An 18,808-nucleotide genomic window follows, 5' to 3' on the forward strand; every position below is an offset into this window, starting at 1 on the left:
ATTCGCTGCTTAGTAAATCTACCCCCTAGAATACAAATTGGTGATGTAGCATAACCACAATGCACTCACCTCCTGCTCCATGTTTACATCTGCACCACTCTTCAATAGCATCTCAGCCACTTTCTCCCCATCTTTAATTCGGGCTGCAATATGCAGAGGGGTCTCCTGTGCCTGCAATAATAACAGGTCTCACATTACTGTGCAAGGTATAAACTTAATGCTTAAACATAAATGCTAACGCTATAATATTGTGCAAAAACAACTCACCTGAAGCTCAAGGAGCATTGAAAAATATGTAATTCAATTAAATAGCACTACGTTATCACAAATAGGACTAGTTTATCATGTTACAGTAATGCTGCACTCTCCTCACATGTGATTGTCAAAGAATCTGGAAGATGAAAGAAACAAGAGAGGCACCTGTGTGTACCAGTAGATAACCAAATGATCATTTTCAAAGAGCCCTAATCAGGGTACTTACATTTGCAAAGAGCACTCAGACAGTGCTATTGGAAACAGGCTGGATGTTTGATAGCAACCCAGCTCACTGATTGCAGAAACAAAATGACATCAAACCTGGAGAAGATAAGACACTGTGTGTACCAGTAATAAACCAAAAATATATCAGTGTAGATTCCCATTCAGTATACTCACATTTGTAGCACTCAGACAGTGGTATAAAATAATGGAACCAGAAGGCAGGGGTTGCTAGCTACCCTCCTTCTGGTTCCATTGTTTTATATTTTTATCTGTATTTTTTGTATTTTTGATTTACAATAAATCAATTTAAAATGTTGTTTATTATACATTGGAACTGTGCCTTTCCTACCTACCTGTTACTCCTTAGGGAGCTATAGGCTGCATTTGTTGCAGTCCATTCTGCAGTTTTAGTTTATAGTCTCTACCCTTTGAGACTCTTCTATATATTTTGGAGTACCTGTGTTCCAGTGCCTGTGTTGCCATCATATCAGTAAGCTGGTTTGCTGCCTAATAGCACTGTCTGAGTGCTCTTCACAAATGTGAGTATACTGAATTTGATGTCATTTTGTTTCTGCAATCAGTGAGCTGGGTTGCTATCAAACATCCAGCCTGTTTCCAATAGCACTGTCTGAGTGCTCTTTGCAAATGTGAGTACCCTGATTAGGGCTCTTTGAAAATTATCATTTGGTTATCTACTGGTACACACAGGCACCTCTCTTGTTTCTTCCATCTTCCTAATTACTGTATGTTGTTTCATGTAAAGGGCAGTGATTGCTTCAAAGTGTATTCTTCTTTCCCTCCCTTCCTCTTCTCTCTCTTCTTTCCCTTCCTCCCTCCCTTATTTCTCTTAACTCCCTCCCTAGCTCCCTTCTTTCCCTCCTTTCTTTCCCTCCCTTCTTTCCCTCCCCCTTTTCTCCTCTCCCTCCCTACTTCTCTCTTCTCTCCCTCCCTTCCTTCTTTCCTTTTCCTCCCTTTTCTCCCCTCCCCTTCTTTTATCTCCCTTCTCTCAGGGAGAAAATGGTATGAGATGCATGCAATTCAACCCACCTGTATGCAAGTGTTTTGCTAGCCCATTTTCTTTTGAATTGTTATGAAAAAAATATTAAGTTGAAAAAAGGCCTAAAACCTTTGGGGGGGGGAGAGAATTTTAAGTGCCTAGGACAGCACAAAACCTAAATATGCCACTGCTCTAATGTATAAATATATCTTAGAGATGTGCATCCGTGAAAAATCAGGTTCATCTGAATTTTTCATAATGAATATTTAGGGAAATTTGTTCCCCCAAACATTTGTTTGCTGCAATATTCCGTATTAGTTTTGTTTAAAACTAAAGGAATAGTGAATATTTGTTAAACATGTACATTAGCGGCCGCTCTAATAGGACGGCTGGCTCTGAGGGCCTGCACTAAATGACCGCCTTCTTTAGTGCAGGCCCTAGGAGCTGCTGCGCTAAGCTTACTGTTAGATTGGCCACGACTCTTTGAAGAAGATGATTGGGTTAGCACAGCTCTTCAGTGCACCAAAGGTAAGTTTCAACCCCTTAAAAGTAATTTAAAGAAAACTAGTGAATACTGATTAATTTTATTATTATCAGGTATTTATAGCGCCAACAGATTCTGCACCACTATGACATAGGTGGTATACATAATAACATTTACAGGGGTCAAGTGGGTAGAGAGCCCTGCAGAGAGTTGCACTGATGTAGTCGGCTCTTATGAATGTGAACTACAGCTGGGCTCATAGGCTTACATGCTAATGCTATGGGGTTTAAGGGGATAGCAGTGGAGATAGAAAGGTTAGTATAGGTTGTATGCATCCCTTAATAGTAGAGTCTTCAGGGAGCACTTGAAACTTTCAAAACTAGATGAGTCTGTAGAGCGAAGCAGAGAGTTCCATAAGATAGGAGCACAGAACTGAAGACAGGTGACCACTAAACAGAAGACCGGCAATGGCGGAACTGAAGACCGGCGACTGTGAAGCCATGGAGCATGGACATCCTCTTCGTACGATCACCGATGCACACCGAGGATTTAATTCAAAGTTTGCGTTTAAATGTGGGGCACCTTGCATTCCTAATGGCTGATTTGAGTCTTCAAATTCAAATCAGCCAATAGGTTGAGAGCTTCTGAAATCCTATTGGCTGTTTAAATTTGAAGATTTAAATCAGCCAATAGGAATGCAAGGTACCCCATATTAAAATGCATACCTTGAATTCAATCCTCAGTGTGCGGCGGTGATCAAACAAAGAGGATCTCCATGCTCCATGGCTCCACGGTCACCAGTCTTCAGTTCCGCACTCCGCTCCGTGCTGCACCGGCTTGTTCCTGGAAGAAGATAGAAGATATTGTCACTTGGAAGAAGACTTCACCGCCGGACTTCAGGAACCATCAGTACCTATTTGGGGGTTAGACATAGGCTTTTTTTTATTTTGGGGGTTTCTTTTTTTTAGATTAGGGATTTAATGGGCCTTTGAAAAAGGGGGGACTTAGTATTTTTTAAGGTAATAGAGCAGTTTAACTTAGCGCAATGCCCTACAAAAGGCCCTTTTAAGGGCTATTGGTAGTTTAGCATTAGATTAGGGGGTGTTTTTATTTTGGGGGGCTTTTTATTTTTATAGGGATTAGGTTTAATTTTTTTATTTTTGATAATTTGGTTTATTATTTTATGTAATGTTATACATTTTTTTTGTAATCTTAGATTAATTTAGTCTTATTTTTATTTTTAAGTAATGTTATCTTTTTTATTTTAATAGTTTGTAACTTAGTATTTTTTTAATTTAGGTAATTTGGGTTAATTTAGGGGGTGTTATGTTAGGGGGTTAGTAATTTAATTAGTTATTTTCATTGTGGGGGTTTGGCGGATTATGGGTTTATAGATTTATTAGGTTTTTTTGCTATGTGGGTTAATGGTGGATTAGGGGTTAATAGGTTAATTAAATTTATTGCATTGGTGGGGGTGGCAATTTAGGAGTTAATAGTTTTAATAGGTACTTTGCGATATGGGTGAATGGCAGATTAGGGGTTAATAGTTTATTAAGGTATATTGTGTTGCGAGGTAATGGCGGTTTAGGATTTAATTACTTTATTAGGTATATAGCGTCGTGGGGATTGGTGGATTAGGGGTTAATAGGTTAATTCGATGTTTTGTGAAATGTGGGGGTTGGCAGATTAGGGGTTAATATAGTTTATCAGTTATTGCGGTGGGGGTTGGTGGTTTGACAGATAGATAGATATTGTGCATGCGTTAGTTACTATTTTCAGGGGGTTACGGTGCTCACATACTAAGCGCCAGGCTTGCTGCGCCTGCCTATGTGTGGCGAGGTGAAAATGGAGTAGAATTTCTCCATTTTAGGAGAGAGACAGAGAGAGAGAGAGACAGAGAGAGAGAGAGACAGAGAGAGAGAGAGACAGAGAGAGAGACAGAGAGAGACAGAGAGAGAGAGAGAGAGACAGAGAGAGATAGAGAGAGAGAGAGACAGAGAGAGACAGAGAGAGAGAGAGAGACAGAGAGAGAGACAGAGAGAGACAGAGACAGAGAGAGACAGAGACAGAGAGAGAGACAGAGAGAGACAGAGACAGAGAGAGACAGAGACAGAGAGAGAGACAGAGAGAGACAGAGAGAGAGACAGAGAGAGAGACAGAGACAGAGGCAGAGACAGAGAGAGAGACTTTGCACCCTGGTTCATGACTCAGCTGAATTGTGAGTGCATATACACATGGGATATATATATATATATATATATATATATATATATATATATATACATACACACACATACTGTACATAACTAGTGTTAGGGGTTAATGTGAACCTGACTGCAGCCATCTTGTTCCTCGCAGCCATCTTGTGATGATTAGCATCCATTTTGTAATGATTAGACTTTATTATAATGGGTTATTATGTAGGGCGAACTATGTGCTTGTTGTGTTACTTTCCTTAGCTGTTCGGCCTTGAAGAAGCTTCCTGGCTGGACGCCCAGAAGAATATAATGTCCATAAGATGGTCCAGCGACCTTGGTGTATCTGCAGATGCATGGTTTATTATGACTATAGTCTATAGTTATGAGCTGGTGAATTTCCAGAATCACACTGTGCTTTACTCTGTAGAACTGTGTAAGATGACGCGGTCCTAACGTGTCATCCCCTTAACCCTGTATGCTGTTACTGAAGTCTATAAGATAGGCTTGCACTGTTCAATAAACATGATTGGCTTTAGATCATATTGCTGCATGGTCTGAGTCATTCTAAGGGATCCTTATCAGATAATCTACATCTGCCTCACGTGGTACCGTGGGCCTGTGGCTTCGGCCTGACTTGACACTTACCCCCCCTGGGGAAACACCTAACAACTAGTATAGCCATAGCTAAGTTTACATTATGTATATATTTACACATTTTTAAGACTTATTTTTTGGAATTAACTAACTGAAGGAGAGAACTGAGAGAATACTTCCAAATGACAGATGAAGGGTGAGTGCCAACTTTTGAGCTGGAAACAGAAAGGCAGAAAGTGGGGGAAAAAAAGAATTATGTTTAAAATGACCACAAGACTTCCAAGTTACCTAACCAGCTAGGAATTATTCAAAACTACTTATGATCATGGACAGACATTGGAGTCATAAATTAAGTTTATATCAGAAAGCTCTCAATTAGTGATGTCGCGGATAGTTCGCCGGCGAATAGTTCCCGGCGAACATAGCTTGTTCGCGTTCGCAGTGGCGGGCAAACATATGCGATGTTCAATCCGCCTCCTATTCGTCATCATTGAGTAAACTTTGACCCTGTATCTCACAGTCTGCAGACACATTTCAGCCAATCAGCAGCAGACACTCCCTCCCAGACTCTCCCAGCTCCTGGACAGCAGCCATTTTAGATTCATTCTAATCCTGCATTCTTAGTGAGAGGAGGGATAGTGTAGCTGCTGCTGATTTTATAGGGAAATTCATAGCTAGGCTAGTGTATTCAGTGTCCACTACAGTCCTGAAGGACTCATCTGATCTCTGCTGTAAGGACAGCACCCCAAAAAGCCCTTTTTAGGGCAAGAACATCTTTTTTTTTTTTTTTTGTCTGTGTAATTTTGACTGTGAGACATCAGTCTGCTAGTGTAATCTAATTGCAGTTGCCTGCCTGCCAGCGTGTGTGCCACGCCCACTTGCTAAGTGTCACCACTCATATCTGTTGTAACAGTAGTGTAAATTTTGTAAAAAAAAACTTTTTTGACTGTGAAACATCAGTCTGCTAGTGTAATCTAATTGCAGTTGCCTGCCTGCCTGCCAGCGTGTGTGCCAGGCCCACTTGCCAAGTTAGTGCCACCACTCATATTTGTTGTAACAGTAGTGTAAATATTTAAAAAGAAAACTTTTTTGACTGTGAAACATCAGTCTGCTAGTGTAATCTAATTGCAGTTGCCTGCCTGCCAGCGTGTGTGCCAGGCCCACTTGCCAAGTTAGTGCCACCACTCATATTTGTTGTAACAGTAGTGTAAATATTTAAAAAAAAAACTTTTTTGACTGTGAAACATCAGTCTGCTAGTGTAATCTAATTGCAGTTTTAGGAATATTAGGTGATTTATGCCGTTTATGGCTTAAAACCAGACTCTGCATCATCTATGTAATTTTCCGTGGGAGTTTTGCCATGGATCCCCCTCCGGCATGCCACAGTCCAGGTGTTAGTCCCCTTGAAACAACTTTTCCATCACTATTGTGGCCAGAAAGAGTCCCTGTTGGTTTTAAAGTTCGCCTGCCTATTGAAGTCAATGGCGGTTCGCCCGGTTCGCGAACAATTGCGGAAGTTCGAGTCCGCCGTTCGCGAACCGAAATTTTTAGGTTCGCGACATCACTACTCTCAATATGGATGTGAGCTAACCATGACTGATGTTACTGGCAATTACTATAATACTGGTGGGATATGGTTGATCTGCTGGATGACAATTACTGGAATTCAGGTGGAATGGCTTTGTGCACGGGAAAATTATAAGAATGAAAAATAATTAATATTTAATTTTAAAAAAAAGAAGATGGAGGGGAGGAAGACAAACAGTGATATAAGCCCATCTGAATGAATTAGGAAAACTACTGCAACAAGATAGGTAAAGGAAAGAAAATGAAATATAAGAGAGAAATTTTTTTTTTTAAGATTTTCTTTTTTAATATACTTTACTACCACTATTTCAAGCCAAGACTATACCAACCTCTGCTGGCTTTAGAATGGAAGCATCTTCCTTTGAGCAGCACGCCAGGCGGGAGGAGTTAAAAATACACTCTAGCTACGCAAGTTGCGCAGTACTACCCAACGTGCGTAGGGAGATTGTAATTTAACTCCTCCTCCATTGGTTTTGACTGATGTCCAGCCAAACACCATCAGAGGAGATTAAATCCTGCTTGATGTTGTCACTGACCACCAACATATTCTCGTGGACCACCAGTTGGCGACCACTGCACTAGAATAATTAAATAGTTCTGAGTGAATGTTACAATATACAAAAATAAAGACATCATTCACTGTCCAGAAGAAACTATTTTTTTGGTGTAATTTTGCAGTAATATTGTATTATGTAACCTATGTAGTACACAAGACTTAAAAGTCATACTTCAAATGCACAGCAATTAACTTAAAGGGACACTGAACCCATATTTTTTCTTTCGTGATTCAGATAGAGCATGCAATTTTAAGCAACTTTCTAATTTACTCCTATTATCATATTTTCTTCGTTCTCTTGCTATCTTTTTTTTTTTTAAAAGAAGGCATCTAAGCTTTTTTTATTGGTTCAGACCTCTGGACAGCACTTTTTTTATTGGTGGATGAATTTATCCACCAATCAACAAGAACAACCCAGGTTGTTCACCAAAAATAGGCTGGCATCTAAACTTACAATCTTGAATTTCAAATAAAGATACTAAGAGAATGAAGAAAATTTGATAATAGGAGTAAATTAGAAAGTTGCTTAAAATTTCATGATCTATCTGAATCACAAAAGAAAAAAGTTGGGTTCAGTGTCCCTTTAAAATACTATGGCCTAGATTTTGAGTTGGGCGGTAGCCGTCAAAACCAGCGTTAGAGGCTCCTAACGCTGTTTTTTACCGCCCTCTGGTATTTGGAGCCAGTCATTAAAGGGTCTAGCGCTCACTTTTCAGCCGCGACTTTTCCATACCGCAGATCCCCTTACGTCATTTGCGTATCCTATCTTTTCAATGGTATCTTTCTAACGCCGGTATTTAGAGTCGTGTCTGAAGTGAGCGTTAGAAATCTAACGACAAAACTCCAGCCGCAGAAAAAAGTCAGTAGTTAAGAGCTTTCTGTGCTAACGCCGGTTCATAAAGCTCTTAACTACTGTGCTCTAAAGTACACTAACACCCATAAAATACCTAGGTACCCCTAAACCGAGGTCCCCCCACATCGCCGCCACTATATTTAAATTTTTTAACCCCTAATCTGCCGCTCCGTATACCGCCGCCAACTACGTTATCCCTATGTACCCCTAATCTGCTGCCCCTAACACCGCCGACCCCGATCAGCCAATTAGATTGAGCTCGCATTCTATTGGCTGATCGGAACAGCTAATAGAATGCGAGCTCAATCTAATTGGCTGATTGAATCAGCCAATCGGATTGAACTTGATTCTGATTGGCTGATTCCATCAGCCAATCAGAATTTTCCTACCTTAATTCCGATTGGCTGATAGAATCCTATCAGCCAATCGAAATTTGAGGGACGCCATCTTGGATGACGTCCCTTAAAGGAACCGTCATTCATCGGGAAGTCGTCGGAAGAAGAAGATGGGTCCGCGGTGGAGGTCTTCAAGATGGAGCCGGTCCTCATCGGATGAAGATAGAAGATGCCACTTGGAAGAAGATGGTTGCCGGTCCAGATCTACTCTTCTTCCCGGATAGGATGAAGACTTTGGACCCTCTTCTGGACTTCTTCAGCCGTCGGATGATGGATGTCTAGCCCCCGCTTGGGCTTGTATGAAGATTTCGGAGCCTGGAACGATCGGTGATACCTGGCATGGTGAAGACAAGGTAGGAAGATCTTCAGGGGCTTAGTGTTAGGTTTATTTAAAGGGGTTTGGGTTAGATTAGGGGTATGTGGGTGGTGGGTTGTAATGTTGGGGGGGTATTGTATGTTTTTTTTTACAGGCAAAAGAGCTGAATTCTTTGGGGCATGCCCCGCAAAGGGCCCTTTTAAGGGCTGGTAAGGTAAAAGAGCTTTGAACTTTTGTAATTTAGAATAGGGTAGGGCATTTTTTTATTTTGGGGGTCTTTGTTATTTTATTAGGGGGCTTAGAGTAGGTGTAATTAGTTTAAAATTGTTGTAATATTTTTCTAATGTTTGTAAATATTTTTTTATTTTTTGTAACTTAGTTCTTTTTTATTTTTTGTACTTTAGTTAGTTTATTTCATTGTATTTATTTGTAGATATTGTATTTAATTAATTTATTGATAGTGTAGTGTTAGGTTTAATTGTAGATAATTGTAGGTATTTTATTTAATTAATTTATTGATTGTGTAGTGTTAGGTTTAATTGTAACTTAGGTTAGGATTTATTTTACAGGTAATTTTGTAATTATTTTAACTATTTTAGCTATTGTACCTGGTTAAAATAAATACAAAGTTAACTGTAAAATAAATATAAATCCTAAAATAGCTATAATATAATTATAATTTATATTGTAGCTATATTAGGGTTTATTTTACAGGTAATTATTTAGCTTTAAATAGGAATAATTTATTTAATAAGAGTTAATTTATTTCGTTAGATAAAAATTATATTTAACTTAGGGGGGTGTTAGGGTTAGGGTTAGACTTAGCTTTAGGGGTTAATCCATTTATTACAGTAGCGGCGAGATTTGGTCGGCAGATTAGGGGTTAATAATTGAAGTTAGGTGTCGGCGATGTTAGGGAGGGCAGATTAGGGGTTAATACCATTTATTATAGGGTTATTGAGGCGGGAGTGAGGTGGATTAGGGGTTAATAACTTTATTATAGTAGCGGTGCGGTCCGCTCGGCAGATTAGGGGTTAATAAGTGTAGGCAGGTGGAGGCGACGTTGAGGGGGGCAGATTAGGGGTTAATAAATATAATATAGGGGTCGGCGGTGTTAGGGGCAGCAGATTAGGGGTACATAGGGATAATGTAGGTTGAGGCGGTTTACGGAGCGGCAGATTAGGGGTTAATAATAATATGCAGGTGTCAGCGATAGCGGGGGCGGCAGATTATGGGTTAATAAGTGTAAGGCTAGGGGTGTTTAGACTCGGGGTTCATGTTAGGTGCAGACGTAAGAAGTGTTTCCCCATAGACAACAATGGGGCTGCGTTAAGAGCTGAACGCTGCTTTTTTGCAGGTGTTAGGTTTTTTTTTCAGCTCAAACTGCCCCATTGTTTTCTATGGGGATATCGTGCACGAGCACGTTTTTGAAGCTGGCCGCGTCCGTAAGCACCGCTGGTATCTAGAGTTGCAGTGGCGTTAAATTATGCTCTACGCTCCCTTTTTGGAGCCTAACGCACTGAAAACCCAGCCATTCTGTGAACTCTAAATACCAGTGGTATTTAAAAGGTGCGGGAGAAAAAAAGCACGCGTAGCTAACGCACCCCTTTGGCCGCCAAACTCTAAATCTAGGCCTATGAGAATAATTTTTTTTATGTCTGCAAAAATTATTTTAAAAGATATCATTACTGGAGTAATAAGTTTTAATGTGCATGTAACTTACTTATGTCACAGACTAAAGTTATATTCACGAGAGAGAGGCAAATGTAAACCTTACAGAGTTACCTGGAACCAACGTGGACCTTGGACACTTGCATGATGGAGATGTTGGGTGGAGTTGTGTAATGTTCTGGGGTAGGCAGGCATGATGGGTGGGGGCACAGGTATTCTGTGGTTGTGCTTCAGTCAGTAGGGTCAGGGTAGTTTGGGGGCATGAATATATGGTTCCGGTTTAACTCCCAGAAAACTGGACAGAGAAGGATGGAGGGGCAAAGCTCACAAATTGTCCTCTAAGATCCAGGATGATTGGTAGCAGTTGTTTTATGGGGGTGAAAAGCACCCCATCTATAAAGTTATACCAAAACCAAAATTCCCTTTCCACCTAAGCCACTCCCCCAAACTGTACCATCATGCCCTTGGCTCCCTAGCTAACCCAATAAGTAAACAAGGCTCCACCCCATCTCCACTGACTCAGGAACACTCACAAATACATTCACATGCCTCCCTAAAGCTAACTTAATTACTGGAACCACCACTGTGTTGGTTCTGCAAATTAAAGGGACAGTAAAGTCATAATTAGACGTTCATGGTGTAGACAGAACATACAATTTTAAACAACTTTCCAATTTACTTCTATTATTTAATTTGCTTCCTCCTCTTGTTATCCTTTGCTGAAAGGTTTTTCTAGGTAAGCTCAGGAGCAGCAAAGAACCTAGGTTCTAGTTGCTGATTGGTGGCTGCATAAACTGTATATAGTGATTGTCATTGGCTCACCCATGTGTTCAGTTAGAAACCAGTAGTGCTTTGCTGCTCCTTCAACAAATGATACCAAGAGAATGAAACAAATGTGATAATTCAGCGCTGCGGAATCTGTTGGCGCTCTACAAATAACCAATAATAATAATAATAGAAGTGAACTGGAAAGTTTGCCAATATCTGTAAATAAAAGATTACTATGTTATTTTCAGGATAGTGAAACTTGCCTTTCCCCCTTTCAGCTGCACTTGAGCTCCAAATCCAATCAAAGTTTGCACAACTTGGGGTTTGCAGTTCTCAGCTGCTATGTGCAGGGCAGTGTAGTTTTCCTTGGTTCGTGCATCAACGTGAGCCCCCTTCTGCAAGAGTGCCTTCACCACAGCGCTATGCCCTCGCTTGGCTGCTGCATGCAAACATACCGCACCTGACTTAAGATGCAAGATAACAATTATTAAGATCATTAAATTCACGTAATAACAACAATTTACCATTGGATTCCAAAAGATTAAAAAAATAACCACTGTAATTTGTTTATGACAAGTTTTTGCAAATTAATAGTAGTACAGGGTACTACCCCCTGAAATGCTTTGGCCAGTTAGTGACATTTGCTAATGAGTTTGTGCTCTGAGCTAACCAATCATTGTGTAGAAAGTTGGAAACTTGGTTAAATGTTACTATATTCAAAAATCGGTTTGTTTTTTGTCAGCCAGAAGAAACAGCAAGATCAAAATCATTTATTTTTAAGAAAAAAAAAGGGACTAATAACCCTAAATGTTTCTTTCATGATACAGATAGAACGTGTAATTTTAAACAACTTTCCAATTTACTTCTATTACCTAATTTGCTTTCCCTTGGTATACTTTTTTGAAAATTATATCTAGGTAGGCTCTGGATTAGCAATGCAGTACTGAGAGCTAGCTACTGATTGGTGGCTGCACATATATGGCTTATGTCATTGGCTCATCTGATGTGTTCAGCTAGCTCCCAGCAGTGCATTGCTGCTTCTTCAAAAAAGGATACCAAGCGAATGAAGCAAATTTGATAATAAAACTAAATTGGAAAGTTGTTTAAAACTAAATGCTAAATGTTTGAATCATGAAATAAAACATTTGGGGTTTTATGTCCCTTTTAAGTGAAAGATTTTTAAATGTAGTTTGTAACATTGACAGTTGTAACAGTTGTGTACTTCCTCCTAACGCTCATTAGCTGATTCCTATTAATTAGCCCCTTCCTATTAATGTGTGAAATAGGTATGTGTGGCACTATATGTTTACTGTAGGGCTTAACAGGTAAACCTACCCAGTGATACTCTCCCCTTAGAGAATATACTATGTCAGAAAATTATTAGCTCCCTAGGGTAAAAATTAGAGAGTTTATGAGAGCACATATGCTCCTATAATAATTAAAGGGACAGTTTAGTCAAAATAAACTTACATGATTCAGATAGGGCATGTCATTTTAAACAACTTCCAATTTACTTTTATAATCAAATTTGCTTTATTTTCTTGGTATTCAATGTTGAAAGCTAAACCTAGGTAGGGTCATAAGCTAATTTCTAATTCACTGAAGGCCGCCTCTTATCTGAATAGATTTGTCAGTTTGTCACAGCTAGAGGGCGTTAGTTCATGTGTGCCATATAGATATCATTGTGCTCATGCCCCTTGAGTTACTTATGAGAGGGCACTGAGTGGCTAAAATACAAGTCTGTCAAAAGAAATAAAATAAGGGGGCAGTGTGCAGAGGCTGAGGCTTATATACAAGGTAATCACAGATGTAAAAGGCATATTAATACAACAATAAAATTTATGCAAAATTGAGGAATGAATAATAAAGGAATTATCTATCTTTTAAAACAATAACAATTCTGGTGTAGATTGTCCCTTTAAGTTAAAACATTAACTTTAATAATCAATTATTAAAATTATTTATGGACTAGATACCGGTAAATTAAAAAAAAAATAGAATGGAAAGAGGCAGTGGCATCACTAGGGTTGGTGTCACCCGGTGCGGTAAGTTATGGTGTCACCCCCCCCAGAAAGCAGACACACACAAAAACACAGGCAAACACACATACAAACACTCAGACACACTTAAAAACATACTCAGATGCACACACAAACACTCGGAAACACACTCAGACACACACACAAAAACACTGAGACACACAAAAACACACACACAAAAACACTGACACACAAATACTCAGACACACACATACAAAATATGTAAACTGCACTGCATTAACTATGAAGCTCATGCCTAGAGCTGCTCCCTGGCTCAGCAGAGCATAAAATGAAAGATAAATAGAGCACTCTAAAATAAATCACTGAAGAAAAGGTTTAGGTGCAAACTATGAAAATTCTGCTCTCTGACTCTGTTCCAAGTCTGTCAGTGCACAGCCCTGGGCCGCATGTCACTGAGCAGTGAGCACAGATAGACAGGCAGGTTTAGGCTAGCAGCGCAACTTTGCAAGCCCCACGGCACACCCACAACATTCATAGTGAAATTGGACAGGGGAGGAGCAAAGTACAAACAAGCAAAAGCAGCTGGAAAAACTATTTGTTGAAATTGCAGCACTGGCTCAAGGGGCAAAAAAATTGTGTGTCTACAACTTCCCCAGTCCCACTAATGTTCACAAATGCCAGCCTCGAATAAAATAATCTATGCATCTCAACATTGTATTTCTTTGAATTTCAATAAAATAAAAAAATAAAATTTTTTTTTTTTGGTGTCACCCCCTGGAGGGTGCCACCCAGGTGCGGCCCGCACCCCCCGCACCCCCCTAGTGACGCCAAGAGGACGACACAAAGTGTCTGTAATTGCTAATAGCAGCATCCCCCACCCCCTCGGTAGCTGATAGCTGGATACCTTGTCAATAGTTGGAGGTGCTCATATGAACAGGCTCACCAAAAAGAAAAATCTGGGACAGGGGTATTGGGGGAGGAGTCGAGATAGCAGAGTGAGGGAGAAATTGAAACTTTTCCACACCATTTTTCTTTTTTCTTTTCCTCCCTCTCCTTTTTCCTTTTCCTTTTTTCCCGGGTATTATGAACAATAGGAGGTCGATTAAAAAACCTCTGCATTGGGCCGATTTATCAAGGGTCGAAAGGCCCCTGATGCCCCTGTTTCCATGCAAGCCTTCAGGCTCGCCAGAAACAGCAGTTATGAAGCAGCGGTCTTAAGACCGCTGCTTCATAACTAGTCCGCCGCCTCTGAGGCTGGGGTCTGCAATGTGTACGATCGGGTTGATTGACACCCGAATCTGCAGGAGGCGGCATTGCACAAGCAGTTCACTAGAACTGCTTGTGCAATGTTAAATGCTGACAGCCTCTGCACAGCGTATCATGTTCGCCAGACTTTTATAAATCGGTCCCTATGTCTTAACCTTCAGGGTATTTGAATGATCACAATGATAAGCCTCAAAGATGTAGAGACCCTAAGAACAACAGGTAATGTATTTTTGCTTACTTGGGAATATGTATACAGGGGAAGATTGATTTGAAAATTGGAATTTTAATAAGTATCTGAGAAGATAGATAAGTGTGTTCCCTCCGGTTGTACATAAATACTGGATAAGTACCCTGTCTTTATCCTTGTTATTGGATACATTTTTATTGCCCGTAAATGGGCGAATTTGCCCGTTTACAGGCACGCAATAAATAAACAGACATAACAAGTGACTGGTTATTGCTATCGCAAGCTTGTGGTAGCAATTAGCGATCAGAAAATTACCCAGATATCAGATCTCAACTGCCCCCCAAATAAAGGGTGCGCTAGGCAGTTTTAGGGGTTAAAAGTGGCGGCTGTGGGGTGTTAGTAAAAAAAAAAGTGCCTTTTCATTGCGGTCTATGGGAAGTGTATGTTCCCAGTAAATATATATGTTTATGCTTATAAATTTATATGTATATATGCATATACATATATATTTAAATTGCTGCCTTTATACTGTATATATATATATATATATGTATGTGTGTGTGTTAATATGTGTATATACAGATATAAACACATAAATATATATGTATATATTCATATACATATATATTTACACTTTGCTGCCCATCGCTGCTCGACTTACTCCCTTCGCTGTGCTAATTCTCATGCCATGTCTGACGGCATGAGAACAAGGCTCCCATTGGAGCCTATGGAAGCACACTCTTGTGAGCACAATGCTTCCATGCAATTGCACCTCACTTGTATTACCAGCGCACATTTGCATACGCTGGTATTACTCAGTTGAACGCAAATATCGTTTTTGCGTAAGCAATATTTTGCGCTCAACTTGTAATGTAGCCCATAGTGTTATAACACATGCATGTCTGAGTTTCAACCAGGAGAATGAAGTAAATTTAAAACAGTTGGTTAAAATTGTGTGTATCACAATTTTGTTATAATTAGGATATTGAACCAACATTGGCTGTGCAAGTCAGTTGAGAATACCTAACAGACCCTACTGGATTCATAGTCATTTCTAACTTGTTGTCACCTTGTTCGGCATGTGGAGCAAAACACCTTTCTTCAAAAATGCCAGTGCTGTTTCTGGATGTCCATAGTGCGATGCAATGTGCATAAGAGTGTTACCGTCCTGCCAGACAAAAAAAAACAAAGAATAAAGGTTTAAAGTACAATTTCACATGTATTAGCAGATGTGTACACAGATGGGGGGTAATGGAAGATGAGGAGTGTATACCCAGACAAATACAAATATGCTGAAGAGAGGAGAATGATATTGGTAAAATGTATGTAACACAGCTATTCACTGAGAGTCTCGGGTTTCTCTCTATGGAACACTTGGTGTAGCATCTAATTGGCTGTATCAGCATCTGTCACAGTAAAGAGAAAAATTGCTGCGGGCTAAGGATGGTCATACTGGGTAAGTAAATATTGTTAAAGGGACATTAAGCACAGTTTGTTTTTGTCTCAAAATTGTGCTATGTCCCACGCCCCATAGAGCAGCCAAAAATCAAAATCTGTAACCAGGTTCTCAAAATGCTGCAAATGGTCTAAACCAGCTACTTTATTTGCAGTTTACGGTCATTTTCTTTTTGGCCTCCGTAGAAAGTGTGTTATACGCAGTTTTACAAAAAGCAAGAGGTGTAAAAAGGGTCACTAAACACTAAATACAGCTCATACATCGCCCTTAATCATGGGTGCTGCCAATATGGAACCTAAGTTACACTGCAGGTATCTGAAGGAGAGTAACTGCGCATGTGCAAACAGGTCAGCACTTAAAAGCTAGATATCATCATGGCGGCACCTAGCACTAGAGCGAGGCAGGAAAAACCTCAGTGCTATGCTTATGAAGGGCTAGAGTACAAGTGGAGTACTAATTTACCTCGTGTCCGCAAATGGTCAAATGATAAATAACCAGCCATTACAAGATCAGATCTCTAATTCATTTTATAAATGTCCACCAAATGCCCCCAAAATCAAGTTTAATATACTTTATTAAAAAATAAAAATAGTAGCATAGTTATTTTTAATAAAATAACTTCAATAAGTCGTTATGAGGGTTTTAAGTTTGAGGGTGGGGGGTGTTACAGTTTACATTTCAGTCTATGGGAACTGTGTGTTCTCAGAAAATATTTATGTATATGCTTATATACATATAAATTTATGTGTTAATACGTGCTAAACTGATGCACGCAAAAAGCCGAAGTTAGAATATCGCGCACAGGTTAACATATTCCCCCATAGAATTCAAAGGAGCAAAAGAAGTGGAAAAACACCCTACTCGCACGCAAACCCAACATGAAAATTTTGATATTTCACATTCCAATGTTATTCACATAGCAAAATATGTTCTATTTATTTATAAATACTGTACATATTTCTACATATATCTGATGGTATTGTTTGTAAAATATATCTATACATATATACTGTATATGCATTTTGTTTGTTTTGCGAAATATTTAACCAGAGCTCTTAGGGCGCACTATCCCGAAGAGTGTTAAGTTCAATTGAGCACAAGCGATCGCGTTTACTTTTAACTTGTAATACAAGCACAACACCAGACGGGTGCAAACAGACGCGATAAACCCCTTTTTGTTTGCGCGTAACTGTTAGCGCGAAACTCGTAATCTGGCACTTACATAGCTAATGCAAGATTATTAATAACTACTCACCTTAGAGCGAGCTACAACATTTAGAACTAGATTAGGAGTTGACACTAACAGTTACGCGCAAGTGATAAGGGGTTTATCCCGGGTGTTTGTGTGTGTCGGGTTTTTCGCTCATATTACAAGTTGAAAGTAAGCGCGTTTGCCTGAGCTCAATTGAAGTTCCGCGTCAAGCTCTGGTTGACTGTTTTGCAAAACAAAAAAGTGCAAACAAAAATAACAAATACATTAAAAAGTATAGTTGCACTCATAATTACATTATCTAATAAAATTATTTAAAAAAAATATTGCACCAAAAAGTTATATGGGTTTAAAGAAAAAACAAGACAGGCAAAGGACTTTAACATAGAGATACAGTACACACATATGCATGTCTAAATATGTATGTATGTATATATATATGTGCGTGTGTGTGTACAGATGTATTTATGTATTTATATGTGTATATATGTATTTACAGACAAAAATACATATGTACATACATATAGACATATATAGAAGTGCATTTAAGTCCTTTGCAGTTAAGTAGATGAAAACATGAAAAAAAGGAAATTTATGCTTACCTGATAAATTTTTTTCTTTATTCTTCTTTATTTCACGATATGACAAGTCCACGGATTTCATCCTTACTTATAGGATTACACCTCCTGTTTAGCAGGAAGTGGCAAAGAGCACCACAGTAGAGCTGTATATATAGCTCCTCCCTTCCCTCCCCCTCCAGTCATTTGACCGAAGTTAGGAAGAGAAAGGAAAAGCCAAAGGTGCAGAGGTGACTGAAGTTTAACAAAAATAAAAACCTGTCTTAGAAAAGACAGGGTGGGCCGTGGACTCGTCATATCGTAAAAGAAATAAATTTATCAGGTAAGCATAAATTTCCTTTTCTTTTACAAGATATGACGAGTCCACAGATGTCATCCTTACTTATGGGATACAATACCAAAGCTATAGGACACGGATGAAAGGGAGGGACAAGACAGGAACCTAAACGGAAGGCACCACTGCTTGAAGAACCTTTCTCCCAAAATCAGCCTCAGAAGAAACAAAAGTATCAAATTTGGAAAATTTGGAAAAAAGCGTGAAGAGACAACCAAGTTGGAGCCTTGCAAATTTGTTCAACAGAAGCATCGTTTTTAAATGCCCATGAGGAAGCCACAGCCCTAGTAGAATGAGCCGTAATTCTTTCAGGAGGCTGCTGTCCAGCAGTCTCATATGCCAGATGGATGATATTCTTCAGCCAAAAAGAAAGAGAGGTAGCCGTAGCTTTCTGGCCCCTACGCTTTCCAGAAAAAAAAAACAAATAATGAAGATGATTGACGGAAATCCTTAGTTGCCTGCAAGTAAAACTTCAGGGCACGGACCACGTCCAAGTTATGCAATAGACGATCCTTATTAGAAGAAGGATTAGGACATAATGAAGGAACAACTAATTCCTGATTAATATTCTTATTAGAAACAACTTTAGGAAGGAAACCAGGTTTGGTACGTAAAACCACCTTATCAGAATGGAATATAAGATAAGTCACATTGTAACGCTGAAAGCTCAGAAACTCTACGAGCAGAAGAAATAGCAACCAAAAATAAAACCTTCCAAGATAACAACTTAATATCTATGGAATGCATGGGTTCAAACAGAACCCCTTGAAGAACATTAACTAAATTCAAACTCCAGGGTGGAGCAATTGGTCTAAACACAGGCTTAATTCTGGTTAGAGCCTGACAAAAAGACTGAACGTCTGGAACATCTGCCAAAC

General features: G+C 39.4%; 1 protein-coding gene across 1 annotated transcript in view; it reads right to left on the reverse strand.

Annotated features, from left to right (window-relative positions):
- Window positions 1-18,808, reverse strand: part of LOC128661735 (ankyrin-3-like) — a 410,167-nt gene that overhangs the window by 299,200 nt on the left and 92,159 nt on the right. Inside the window, 3 exon segments of the mRNA XM_053715956.1 lie at window positions 70-171; window positions 11,163-11,363; window positions 15,422-15,520. Of these exon segments, the coding sequence (XP_053571931.1) occupies window positions 70-171; window positions 11,163-11,363; window positions 15,422-15,520 (402 nt within the window).

This window comes from Bombina bombina, chromosome 5, assembly GCF_027579735.1.
Source record: "Bombina bombina isolate aBomBom1 chromosome 5, aBomBom1.pri, whole genome shotgun sequence".
NCBI classification, from domain to species: domain Eukaryota; kingdom Metazoa; phylum Chordata; class Amphibia; order Anura; family Bombinatoridae; genus Bombina; species Bombina bombina.